This window comes from Rattus rattus, chromosome 4 (assembly GCF_011064425.1).
Source record: "Rattus rattus isolate New Zealand chromosome 4, Rrattus_CSIRO_v1, whole genome shotgun sequence".
NCBI classification, from domain to species: domain Eukaryota; kingdom Metazoa; phylum Chordata; class Mammalia; order Rodentia; family Muridae; genus Rattus; species Rattus rattus.
This window is the reverse complement of record NC_046157.1, coordinates 3,566,860-3,579,648: the sequence shown is the minus strand read 5'-3', so window position 1 is coordinate 3,579,648 and position 12,789 is coordinate 3,566,860. Positions and strand designations below refer to the sequence as shown.

The window sequence follows — 12,789 nt, the reverse complement described above, 5'->3', positions numbered from 1 at the left end:
ATTGAGTCCATTGATTTTGAGAGATATTAGGGACCAACGATTGTTTTTTCCTATTATTTTTGTTGTTAGAGGTGGAATTATGTTTGTGTGGCTATCTTCTTTTGGGTTTGTTGAAAGATTACTTTCTTATTTTTTCTAGAGTGCAGTTTCCCTCCTTGTGTTAAAGTTTTCCACCTATTATCCTTTGTGGGGCTGGAGTTGTGGAAAGATAGTGTGTAGATTTGGTTTTCATGTAATATCTTGGTTTCTCCATCTATGTTAATTGAGAGTTTTGCTGGATACAGTAACCTGGGCTGGCATTTGTGTTCTCTTAGGGTCTGTATGACATCTGCCCAGGATCTTCTAGCTTTCATAGTCTCTGGTGAGAAGTCTGATGTAATTCTGATAGGTCTGCCTTTATATGTTACTTGACTTTTTTCCCTTTACTGCTTTTAATATTCTTTCTTTGTTTTGTGCATTTGGTGTTTTGACTATTATGTGACGGGAGGAATTTCTTTTCTGGTCCAATCTATGTGGAATTCTTCAGGCTTCTCGTATGTGAATGGACATCTTTTTCTTTAGGTTAGGGAAGTTTTCTTCTATAATTTTGTTGAAGATATTTAATGGCTCTTTAAGTTGGGAATTCACTCTCTTCTATACCTATTATCCTTAGGTTTGATCTTCTCATTGTGTCTTGGATTTCCTGGATGTTTTATATTTGGAGCTTTTTGCATTTTGTGTTTTCTTTGACCATTGTGTCTATGTTTTCTATGGTATCTTCTGCCTCTGAGATTCTCTCTTCTGTCTCTTGTGTTCTGTTGGAGATGCTTGCATCTGTGACTCCTGATCTCTTTTCTAGGTTTTCTATCTCCAGGGTTGTCTCCCTTTGTGATTTCTTTATTGTTTCTTTTTCCATTTTTAGATCCTAGATGGGTTTTGTTCATTCCTTCACCTGTTTGTGTTTTCCTGTAATTTTTTAAAGGGATTTTTGTGTTTCTTCTTTAAGGGCTTTACCTGTATTGTCCTGTATTTTTTTTTTTTTTTTTTTCTCTTTTTTCAGAGCTGGGGACCCAACCTAGGGCCTGGCTTGCCATATAGGCAAGGCTCACCGCTGAGCTAAATCCCAACCCTGTCCTGTATTTCTTTTTTTTTTTTTTTTTTTTTCTTTTTTTCGGAGCTTGGGGGCCGAACCCCGGGACTTGCGCTTGCTTGGCAAGTGCTCTACCACTGAGCTAAATCCCCAACCCCTGTCCTGTATTTTTTTTTAAGGGAGTTATTTATGTCCTTCTTAAAGTTTTCTAACAACATCATGAGATGCGATTTTAAATCAGAATCTTGCTTTTTTGGTGTGTTGGGGTATCCAGGACTTGCTGTGGTGGGGGAACTGGCTTCTGAAGGTGCCAAGTGGCCTTGGTTTCTGTTGCTTAGGTTCTTGCAGTTACCCCTCACCATCTGGTTATCTCTGGTGTTAGCTGGTCTTGCTGTCTCTGACTGTGGCTTGACCCTCCTATAAGCCTGTGTGTCAGCTCTCCTGGGAGACCAGCTCTCTCCTGGCAGGACTTGGGTACCGAGAGCTTTGGCACAGGGCCAGCTCCAGGCTCACACGGAAACTGGAAAGCCTCATATGACATCTTAATGACTCCTTTTACTCAGACTTGAGTGCAGTGGCCTAATTGTCTGGCCAGGACACCTCCTGTTGTCTAAGGTCTCTCTCACACATGCACATCCCTGGGCCATACCTCCCAGCTTCTTTCCTATGGCTCATTGGGCCTGGACAACCTGGTGTAGGGCCTAGTGGCAGCAGCATCTACCCTATGAAGAGCTGTGTGTTCCGGCAGAGCTGTGGAACATGCCTCTTGAGGACTGGGCAAGAGGTACCAGTGGGGCCCATCACAGTGACTTGGCTGCTGGTAATTCTGTCTTCTGCTCTAGGGCTCGACATGGAAGAAGGCAAGGCAGGAGGAACATGGCTGGGCATCAGCACACGCGGGAAGCTGGGGGCACTCACCAACTACCTACAGCCCCGCCAAGAGCCAGACGCCCGCGGCAGAGGTATGGGATCGCTGGGATCAGGTGGGACCTAGGTAGGATAAAGCCAAGGCACACTGGGGAGGAGCTAAGGCAGGGCTGGCAGAGTAATGGAAGTGCACAGGTACAACGGGGAAGGGGGAAGAAAGAAAGGCACCCTGCCAGGGTTTCTGCTGGTGGCCCCCACACCCTCCATGCCTTTCACAACAGTGACAGGAAAAAGAGATGCCCAAGTATTGCCAATGTGATTATACCAGGCATTGTCCTTTAGGGTTGTGACTCCCCGACCACTGTACCATTGTTCCCTGCCTATTAAGTTTCAGCTTTCTTTTTATTTTCTTAAAGAGATTTATTTATGGGCTAGAGAGATAGCTCAGTGGTTAAGAACACTGACTGCTCTTCCGGAGGTTCTGAGTTCAATTCCCAGCAACCACATGGTGGTTCACAACCATCTGTAATGGAATCCGATGCCCTCTTCTGGTGTGTCTGAGGTTAGCCACGGTGTACTCACATAAAACAAATAAATAAATCTATAAAAAAAAAAGAAATTTAGTCATGTATGTATGTATTTTATGTATATTAGTACATATATACCTGCATTCGAGGGTATTGGATCCCATTATAGACCTTTGTGAGCTGCCATAGGGGTACTTAGAATTGAACTCAGGACCTCTGGAAGAAGAGCCAAAGCTCTTAACCACTGAGCCGTTTCTCTTTCCCCGAGTTTCATCTTTCTTAATGCTGTATTTCCACATGGAGGTAGAGTGGACAGACGTTATTTTCTTTCATTTATTGTTCATTCCACCATGTTGAGATCGAACACTGGATACCAAGCAGGCTAGACAAGGGCTTTACTATTGAGATCTGCCTCTCGCGTACATACGTTTTCTTTTCCTCTAGACAGGGTTTCTCTGTATAGCCTTGGTTGTCCTGGGACTTCCTGTGTAGACCAGGCTGGCCTCAAATCAGAGATCCACCTGTCTCTACCTCCCAAATTGTGAGATCAGAGGCATGCACCACCCCAGGCCTAGAAAGTTTTTTTTAAAACCATTCTCCATAATCAGTTATCAAAGTATGGCTGACTGCAGATGTTGGAGTCCCAGTGTAACCCCTCCTCCTATATCCTCCTCCCCAGAGGCCCTACTTCAGTCTTCCCTGAGGCAGGAATTTCTGTGTGCTGTCTTGGCCATTGATGTGTGCACTGTCCACAGGTGAACTTGTGTCTCACTTTCTGACCAGTGACATGGACAGCCTGTCCTACCTGAAGAAGGTCTCTACAGAGGGGCACCTGTACAACGGCTTTAACCTCATAGCAGCTGACCTAAGGTGGGTTTGCTTTGGTAACTAGGTCTTTAAATACTTCGCTACTGCTCCCTGTCCCAGTCAGCTCGGTTCCCTTTCCCAGGACCTCACTTAAGGGGTGTTTGTCAAGCATCTGAGGGCCTAGGCTGCCTCAGACCCAGTGAGTGACAGTAGAGAGTGACGCTCAGGGCTCCTCGAGACAGTGTAAAGATCACTGGTTTGCTATCTGAGCAAGAGTCACAGTGGGAACTGGCGGTGCTGAGACTGAAGAGCCTGTCGCTTGGGCTGGTTGCAGCTGGGCATCACCCCTCCCATGGGGATGCTTCACCCCAGAGAGTCTGTCCTCACCAGGCCTTTGAACTCCCGGGTGGTTCTCTGTTGGTGACGTGGCTGTAGGAACACAAGTTTATGCTTAACCTTTCAGGGCGGTAAATGTCCTTATCTCCCTGATGTCAGTGAATGCTGTGCTATGGGTTTCCTCCTGAGGGGAGGCTGCTGTCAATCTATCCAGATGTCTGTCCTGAGCTGCCTCCTACCAGAGGGTTGGGGAATCCATAGCTGGGCCCGAGGCTCAGTGTTTCCTGAACATCCATTGTGTATGCTGTCCCCTCTGTCACTCCTGGACTCCATGGGTAGACTGACTCAGTGGGGAAGCCGAGTGAGGGGCCCAGAGTGGGAGCTGGAACGGCACGGTGCCATCCTCCCTTCTCCCTTTGGGGGTTCCGAGAGACCATAAACCTATCCTTTCCCTTCTCTCCAAACATGGAGCTGTGTATGCTTTTTCCATAGTAGCTCCATGTGTGTTTGATCCATCCCCAAGAAGCCAGAGCATGCGGATGGTGCACACAGGAATTCACTAGCTGCGTCCGACAGCTGGGAACCAGGCTGCTCTCTGATCTGAGCAGATGCCCAGTGGCAGTTGGGCCTCTGGAAATCTGAGTAGCCTTCCTTGCTGTCAACCCTGCAGGGTCAGAGGACAGCTAATGAGCATTCCTGCAAGTCAGGCTGCTGTTTCAATGGCTGAGGCTGCAGGCTATCACTTGGGTACTGAGAAACCAAGGTTCTAAGCTGGCCACGATGAAGCACCCCTTTAATCCCAGCACTTGATTCAAAGACAGTTGGTCTACGTAAAGCGTTACAGGCCAGCTAGGACCAAACAGTGAGACCTGTCTCCAAACAAGCTACTAAGTCCTGTGCCGCAGAGATGGCTCAGTGGCTAAGAGTGCATACGGCTTTTGCAGAGGACCAGAGTTCAGTTCCCAGAACCCACGTCAAATGGCTCCTGCAACTCTGGCTCCAGGGAATCCTAGTGTCTGACGTCCACAGGCACCCATACACACATAATCAAAAATAACAAATCCTTAAAAACAACAACAAAAGCAACAAGAAGAAACCAAGGCCTACAACACAGAGAGATTTGTCCTGGTCATAGTTGTTGTCCCCAGGACTGACCTTTCCCCTGTCTATCCAAAGCAAGAATAACAGGGACCCCAATATAAATACTCAATACCATGGGTCCTAACACAAAAAAATAAAAATAAAAAAAACAACAAAACAGAACACCACCACCACCACCACCACCACCACCACCCCCCCGCAACAAGATCTCCAAAATGTATTACCTAAACATCTTAAGAAAGTTTCAAGGACTCCGGTGAGGAAGAATACAAAGGAATATGAACCCAGACTATGGCTGCTGGGTCTGGGGGCAAGTCACGCCTGGTGTCCAGGGTGTCCATGTGGAACAGGAGGAATGGTCTCAGTAACCAAAGCCGCCACACCTGTGTTCATCCATTCACGAGGTATTCAGACTTACTTCTAAGGGCCAGCTTATCCTTGGCCCCCACAGGCCTGTTCAAACACATGGGTCTTTTGGGGGCCATACCTAGCCATAGCATAATGCAAACTACATTTAGTCCAACTTCAGAAGTCCCCGTAGTCTATGGCGGTCTCAGCAATGAGCTCAGAGTCTCTTCTGAGACCCGTGCAGTCTCTCTCACTCTTTTTTTTTTTTTTTTCTTTTTTTCGGTGCTGGGGACCGAACCCAGGGCCTTGCGCTTGCTTGGCAAGCGCTCTACCACTGAGCTAAATCCCCCACCCCCCGTGCAGTCTCTTAACTGTAATTTCCTATAAAGTCAAAATAAATCAGATCACATACCTCCAACATCCCAGGATATACATTACCATTCCAAATGTCACAGTGAGGAAACACTGGACAAAAGCAAGGACAAAAGCCAGCTGGGCAAACTCCAAACTCTGCGTCTCCACGCCTGATGTCAAAGCACTCCTCAGATCGCCAACTCCTTTCTGCCTTGTTGACTGCAGCACAATTCAGCACCAAAAAAATCTTCATTCTCTTGGGCTAGTTCCACTCCCTTGTCAGATCACTTGCACTGACAAAGAAAGTCTCAGCCAAGTTTAGACTTTGTCCTCTGGCTTACTCTCCCGAACAGCATTTTGATCAAGTGTAGCAAACTTAGAAAGAAAAATACAAAACGTATGGTTCAAGTATCAAAGGGGCACCAGGAAGTGCAGTGGAGCTAAATCCTGTGTTCAAGGAGATAAACAGATTAAGGGAGTGGTGACAACATCCCACCCCCACAGTAACACACTTCCTCCAACAAGGCCGCACCTCCTAACAGTGCCACTCCCCGGGCCAAGCACATTCAGACCACCACAGTGCAGCTTTCACAACATATCCTTGCCATAGAAGTATGAGGAACTCTTCACTCCTCCTCACTGGTTCCATAGTGAGCCAGGAGTGTACCTGTAGGGCTGGGCGGTGCCTGGTGTCTCTCAGGCCCTGAGCTAGGCTAAGGTAGGCCACCGTCTTTGTGCTAGTCACTAGCCCAGGCCAGAGGTAGGGCCATGAGGTCACCAGGCAGTGCTGGGAACAGAGGGTGCTTATGACTCCATCTGACTTTCTCTGATTTTTGGCTTCTATTCACAGCACAGCAAAAGGAGATGTTGTTTGCTACTATGGAAACCGGGGGCAGCCTGAGCCTGTTGTCTTGACACCAGGTGAGCCTGCTTTGGTGTCTAGACAGGGTAGGGACTGCTCCTATGTTGGAAATATTATGTGGTAAGAGCAAGACCCCTGGGAAACAGCATTATTGGGGTCCAGCACAGCATCGGGTAAACTAACCTGGGGCCAGCTGCTTTCTCTGTTCACAGCCTGTGGACAGTCCTTGCTGGTAACATCTTGGATCTGTGGGCCTTGGATACTGACTTGGGTGCCTACAACTGAGCTATTGGCTCATATCATTTCAAGACTGTCTGGGGATGTTTGAGTCCCAGGCGGGCCAAGGGGCTCCAGACCCCTCCCCATTTGCTGGGTTATGTCCAGGTCAGGATGGCATGGGCTGTTGAGATCCTAGAACCGGCAGCCCACACCAAAGCATGGGTTTTAGTCCATCCCACTTAGCTCTCCTACACACCTCACAAGGGGCTCTCTGCCAGCTGTGGGCACTCTGCCTATAGTACCCTCAGTGCCCTTGGTGCTGTATGTGCTCCCTGTCTTGTGCAAGCCCCAGAACAGGTCCGGTAGCACCCTTAAGAGCAAGCTGGTGCCTTGAAGTCCTGAGTGTAGGCAGAGTCGTTTGGGTTCATCTTTAACCAGGTCTTGCCACTCTGTTTGCCTCAGAGCCCTTTTTATCCCCAGTGGCCCAGAGGCCTCTGGGAGAGCAGCTGACAGCTGGGACAGGAGGCCCGCTGTTCTCAGAGCACGAGACTCCCCGACACGAGCTTATTTTCTAGTAGAATTTCTTTCCCACCTGCATCATGATTTACTCCTGAGCTTGCCCGACTTGATCTTTATCCACTTCCCTTTTTCTAATGTTGAGAAGTGAACCTACGCTCTTACACCCACTAACACACTCCTAGTAAACACTCAGACCTCTGCTTTTAAGCAGGCCGGTTGCCCTGAATTCAAATTCAGTACCAACTACATAGTGAATGCCAAGCCAGCCTGTGTTACAGAACGACGCTGTCTCAAAAAAAAACAAACCATAACTGAAACATGACTCTTACACGCTGTGCATGTAAAGTCTGTCACACAGCCAGCTATGGTGACACAAGCCTATAACCCCAGTACTAGATAAGCTGGGAGTGGTGGTATTCGGGAGGCTGAGGCAGAGGGATCACAGAGGTCAGAATGGACTCCCTTAACTTTCAAATGTGACATGGTCGTGTTGGTGATCCTCTATGAGTTCCAGGCCAACCTGGTTTATACCAGTTTCAGGCCAGCAAATGTTACATACTGAGACTCTAACTCAATAAATCAAACACATTAATAAAATGAAGAACTGATGTGAGCAGGGCATGTTGTGCACCTCTTTAATCCCAGCACTCGGGCAGAGGCAGGCGGATCTGTGAGTTAGAGGCCAGTCTGGTCTACATAGGGAGCTCCAGGTAATTCCAATTTTTCTCAACGTCTGCCCCCAAACCCCCAGACCCATGTGCACCTGCTCCTGCTCATCTCCTGTCCAGTGGGGTTTATGCGTTCTGGTCATTATCATTTGGGTGAAGGCAGCCACGCGGTGCAGGATGCTGACCTCTGCAACTCGGCTCACTTACCTTGATGTTTTAAAGTGCCTTTACCCCAGAGCCATCTCACTGGCCCATGCATCTCAATCCATTCAGGGCTTTCGAGGAACTCCCACGAGGTTTGTCAGAGCATCTGCACCATTCTACACTTGTGCCAGCGGTTTGCAAACGTCCCTGTCTCCTGAGCTCCCACCAAGACTTGCTGGTCTCTCTCTATAGGGAGAGGGCTGTAGAGATGGGACCCAGGCCTTTTAACATGCCGAGCACATAATATACTATATGTATTTACTGAGCCACCTCCCCAGCCTGAGGTACTGGTTAGTGCTCGACACTTTTGACGTCATTACCGCCACCTCCCCTTCTTTTGGGGAGGGGTTAGAGGTTCCTGTATCCCAGGCTAGCCAGACTCAAACTCGGTATATCCACGGATGGCATTGAGCTCCTGACTCTCCCACTGCCTCCTTCTGAATGCTGGAATTACAGGTGTGGTCTGTCCATCTGAAAGTTTTGTTCTCTTTTAGTCTTGTAAAAGTTCTCTCTATAACCTACAAGTCTCATCTAACTTGCAGAAATCCTCTCTCATTTTATGTTTTGTTTAACGTTTTGGCACATTTCTTTTTAAAGATTTGTTTATCCATTTCGTGTATGTGAGTGCACCATTGCTGTCCTCAGACACACCACAAGGGGGCATCAGATCCCATTACAGATGGTTGTGAGCCACCATGTGGTTGCTGGGAACTGAACTCAGGACCCCTGGAAGAGCAGTTAGTGCTCTTAACCACTGAGCCGTCTCTCCAGCCCAGGCACGTTTTTTTAATGCATAACTTTAAATTTATAAGCGGTCCCACTTACCTTGTTGATATCTTACCTAATAAATCACTGCTCACTGGGTCGTGAGGCTTTTTCTTTTAAAAACGTTATTTACTGTGTGTGCATGTGCATGTGCATGTGCATGTGCTAGCACGCGTGCTCACTTTGGGACACAGTCTTACTCTAGCCCAGGCTGACCTGAGTCTTGCTATGTAGGCTGACTCAAACCTGCCAAATCTTGCCTCAGCCTCTGAGTTCTGGAATTATAGATACATGCCACCCCCTTTGATCCTAAAGGGGGGTTTTGGAGATAGAATTCATGTAAACAAACTTGCCTCAAATGTTTCTTTGTCGTGCATTTGTGTGTGCACGTGCATGCCCATGCCTCAGTGTGCACGTGGAGGTCAGAGGACAAACTTGCAGGAGTCAGTTCTCTCCTCCTACCAAGTAGGTCCCAGAGCTTGAACTCAGGTCATCAGGCTTGGTGGCAGGTGCCTGTATTCACTGAGAGCCCATCTTGCTGACCTTGAGGTAATTTTCGCATTGGGTGTGAGGTCAAGTTCGACTCCATTCTTTGTGAATCACCAGCTCCATTATGGAACGGTCTGCCAAACTAGTCCAGAAGGAAAAAGCAGTGCCATTAGGGTTGACCGAATCTCCTTGGGGGGCTCCAGCAGAGCCAGAGTGATGTTCTAGGTTCTCAGCCGGATCTACATCAGAACTGGCTTCTACTGGTACCTTGTGTGGTGTGCTTGACTGTAAGCCATCTGCCCCAGCCACCTGTGGCCTCTGCATGGCCAGGCTGACCTTCTCCCTATAGGAACCTATGGGCTAAGCAATGCCTTGCTGGAGACGCCCTGGAAGAAGCTGTGCTTTGGCAAGCAACTCTTCACGGAAGCAGTGGAGCGGAGCGAGTCACTCCCTAAGGACACTCTTGTCACCCAGCTCCTAGAAGTCCTCAACAATGAGGAGGCGTAAGTGAGCAAGTCCCTCTGGGGCAGCCAGACTGGTTTAGAGCAGGGAAGAAGGCAGGCTCTGCTACCTTCAAGGTCTGTGACAGCAAGCAGGATGGCTCGTCAAGTGTAGGAAAAATGCTCTACCTGACACGTTTCTCCACCTCCAAAGGACTCAAGCCTGTCCCCCTTGGGGAAGCAGTCGGGGTTTCTGGTGGGGCCCTGGATAATAAGAGATGGTAAAGCCAGGGGCCTGTGCTCTGGGAGACTTGGTGATCTCTGAGGTCTGGCCTCCCTCTTTATAAGGAGGGCCAGTGTTATATTCTAGAAGGTTCTAGCTGCTCAGCAAATCTTAGGTAGAAGAGCCAGAGAATCCAGAAGTCAGTCAGAATAAGCCTAGGGTTTGACATTGTTTGCTATGCCCTGTCTTCAGCGACCTTGAAGCTAAGTGGTAGGCAGACATACCTGTCCCTGGAAGGAAGAGACCCTCCCCACCCCACCCCCACCCCCTCTTTCATGCCCATGGCCTTCTTCATGGGGTACCCTCAGACTCTCCCCTTGGGCCTTAGCCATCCAAGCCAAGAGTCCTGGTGTCTCCCATGCCAGCGTTTATCCCTTCACAGCCCCATGCATCTTCCCGTTCTCATCTAAGCCTGGTCACTCTCTGCCCAGATGACCCAGTGTCCCTCCATCTTGCTCACCTTGCAGTCTCTCAGCAGCCGCCCCCCACCATGCTGCCATCCTCCACAAGGTGAAGACCGCCTTCACCCCTGTGCACGCCCACCTCCCCCATACTATGGACCTTGAACCATAGCATCATTCCCCAGCCTCAGCATCAGATTTCTTCTTGGAGGGCCTCAGCCATGTGCCCCCATCGTCCTCAATCCCGAGAGCAGGCCTGTTATGTCTCTGGCTTTTCTTATCGATAGCTATAGTCACGGTACAAGTTGTGCTGGTTGGTGAGCCTCAGGCTTTCAGGGGGCTCTTGTGTGTGGAGAGATGCCCACAGGACACGATTAAGACACAATGGAGAGTGTATGTGCCATCTGGATGCCTAGGCTCAGTGTTGGAGTAGAAGGGTGACAGAGTAGGAGGAGCCAAGTAGACAAGTTATAAATCAACCTATGGTTCCTCTCCCCCCCCCCCGTAGGGCTCCTCAGGAATCTCAGGCAGCTAGCATGGCATATAGGGGTCCCCATATACACAAGCTACAGACAGGCAGTAGGGACTCATAGTTTCTCTGGTCCTCTGTTCTTCTAGACAGCTGCCAGACCCAGCCATTGAGGACCAGGGCCAGGAGTATATTCAGCCAATACTGAGCAAGTATGCAGCTGTGTGTGTCCGCTCTGCCACCTATGGCACCAGGTGATCAGGGGTGGGACTCCCGGGGACATTCCCTTCCCTTTGGTATCCCCTACCACACAGCTGGCCACGGCAAGGCACTGCCCCTCATTCAGTGCATTTCAGAGTCTCTCTTCAGACTTAACTGTAGGTTGATCAGATCCTATAGGTAAGGTGCCCATGCATTAAGTCAGGTGGGTCAGAGCTCTGGCCTCCCGAAGCTGCCATTGTGTTCTAGGTGGGGTTTCTGGCTGCCCCACCTGCTCAAGGAAGCAAGAGATGGCATCTGGAATGTTTCTGCTGACAGATAATGGGTTGGCAGATGCCCTGGCACTGCTTTTTCAAAGCTGTGATTTACAGCTATGAGCTGATCTTTTCCTGGGTGCCCACCCCTCTGAAGGCCAGGAGCTCACACGTAAGACCCCACCTGATGCCAGAGCTGAGAGGCTAGCTCAGGCCCTGGCTGTGAGCACCCTTCCTGCCTCAGGTCCTGTCCCAGCCATGGCTCTGCAAAGTGGGGCTGGGGCTAAAGGATGCTTTCTTTCAGAACCAACACCATCATCCTTGTGGATGCAGATGGCCATGTGACCTTCACAGAACGAAGCATGCTGGACAAAGACACCTCCCGCTGGGAGACCAACACCTATGAGTTCACACTACAGAGTTAGTCACTGCCAGGCTCCTAAGGGCCAGCATGGACAGGAACCTTTGGTGGCCACCCTGCATGTCTGGCTCAGCCAGCATCCCTAGGACCAGGTCCTTCTGATCTGTGTCCTCGTATTCAGCTCAGGGTTTCTCTTTGTACCAATGGAGAATGGCAGAGTCAAATACTAGTTCTGAGTCGGGCCCTAGGTGTATCCTATGTGAACACGCGTACCTTGTTCAGCCCCACCACTACTGTGCACACAGACACGTGCACCTTACCGATGAGCAGGGTTATGCCTCTCACCTCACATGTTTGGCCAGTGGGTCTCTTCTTCCCTGGACAGGTAACAAAAGCAGACTTTTTTTTTTTTAGAAACTGGAGACCCTGTGTTTGTTTGTGTTCAGTAGTTCTATATGCACAAGGACTCTGTGTGCATTTGCTCAATGCTGAGGTGTGGAACCTGGGATCTCTTAGGCCCCTGCTTGCCCAGGATTGTGGGTTCTGAGCAAGACCATTTCACCAAATGGCTTACGCAGCCCCTGCCATCTCTCACTGTCCGTGTTATAAGCTGTACACCATGGGATGTGAACTCGAATGTGCACAGTTGATAATAAAACTTTGAGGCTGGAATGAGTGTTGGCTTTTTTAAAAAACTATTTTATTAGGGGTTGGGATTTAGCTCAGTGGTAGAGCGCTTGCCTAGCAAGCACAAGGCCCTGGGTTTGGTCCCCAGCTCAAAAAAAAAAAAAAAAAAAAACAACAACAACAACAAAACTATTTTATTGGGTTCTTGTATCTCTTACTCCCTTCCATCCTTACTGTACCCTAATCCATTTCAACCTCCCAAAAGTAGGTAGGAGAGAAAGATGGCTAGAGGGGAAAGGGGGTACGGACCTCCTTAAGCTACTTACTACTGATAGGGGCACTGAGTTCCTTGGGTCAAGCCCGATCTTTATTGTCAGGATATTTCCAACTTCTTGTCAAACAGCAACATTGGCAACTGGGAGCAGCAGTGTCCTCAGGCCCTCTCTGGGGTCTCTCATTTGTACCCTCTCCAGAGTCCCTAGAATCAAACTCTCTGTAACTGGCAAAAATCATGCCCCTGCTAATGTACAAGGCAAATCATAATCACCTGGTGTGAAGCAGCCTCTTATCCCACACCTGGGATTAAAACCAAATCATTCA

General features: G+C 49.0%; 1 protein-coding gene across 11 annotated transcripts in view; it reads left to right on the top strand.

Moving 5' to 3' along the window:
• Positions 1–12,234, top strand: part of Tango2 (transport and golgi organization 2 homolog) — a 44,983-nt gene extending 32,749 nt beyond the window's left edge. For 5 of the 11 annotated variants that reach the window (XM_032899906.1, XM_032899915.1, XM_032899908.1 and 2 more), the window contains 7 exons: positions 1,912–2,031; positions 3,219–3,333; positions 6,260–6,330; positions 9,485–9,638; positions 10,878–10,982; positions 11,506–11,621; positions 11,977–12,234. In XM_032899906.1, coding sequence (XP_032755797.1) covers positions 1,912–2,031; positions 3,219–3,333; positions 6,260–6,330; positions 9,485–9,638; positions 10,878–10,982; positions 11,506–11,621; positions 11,977–12,011 — 716 coding nt within the window. In that variant the 3' untranslated portion in view covers positions 12,012–12,234. Of the gene's footprint in view, positions 1–1,911; positions 2,032–3,218; positions 3,334–6,259; positions 6,331–9,484; positions 9,639–10,877; positions 10,983–11,505 lie in introns of those variants that run through there. The other 6 variants (XM_032899912.1, XM_032899916.1, XM_032899913.1 and 3 more) reach the window with 4 other exon arrangements.
• Positions 12,235–12,789: the final 555 nt, after the last annotated feature.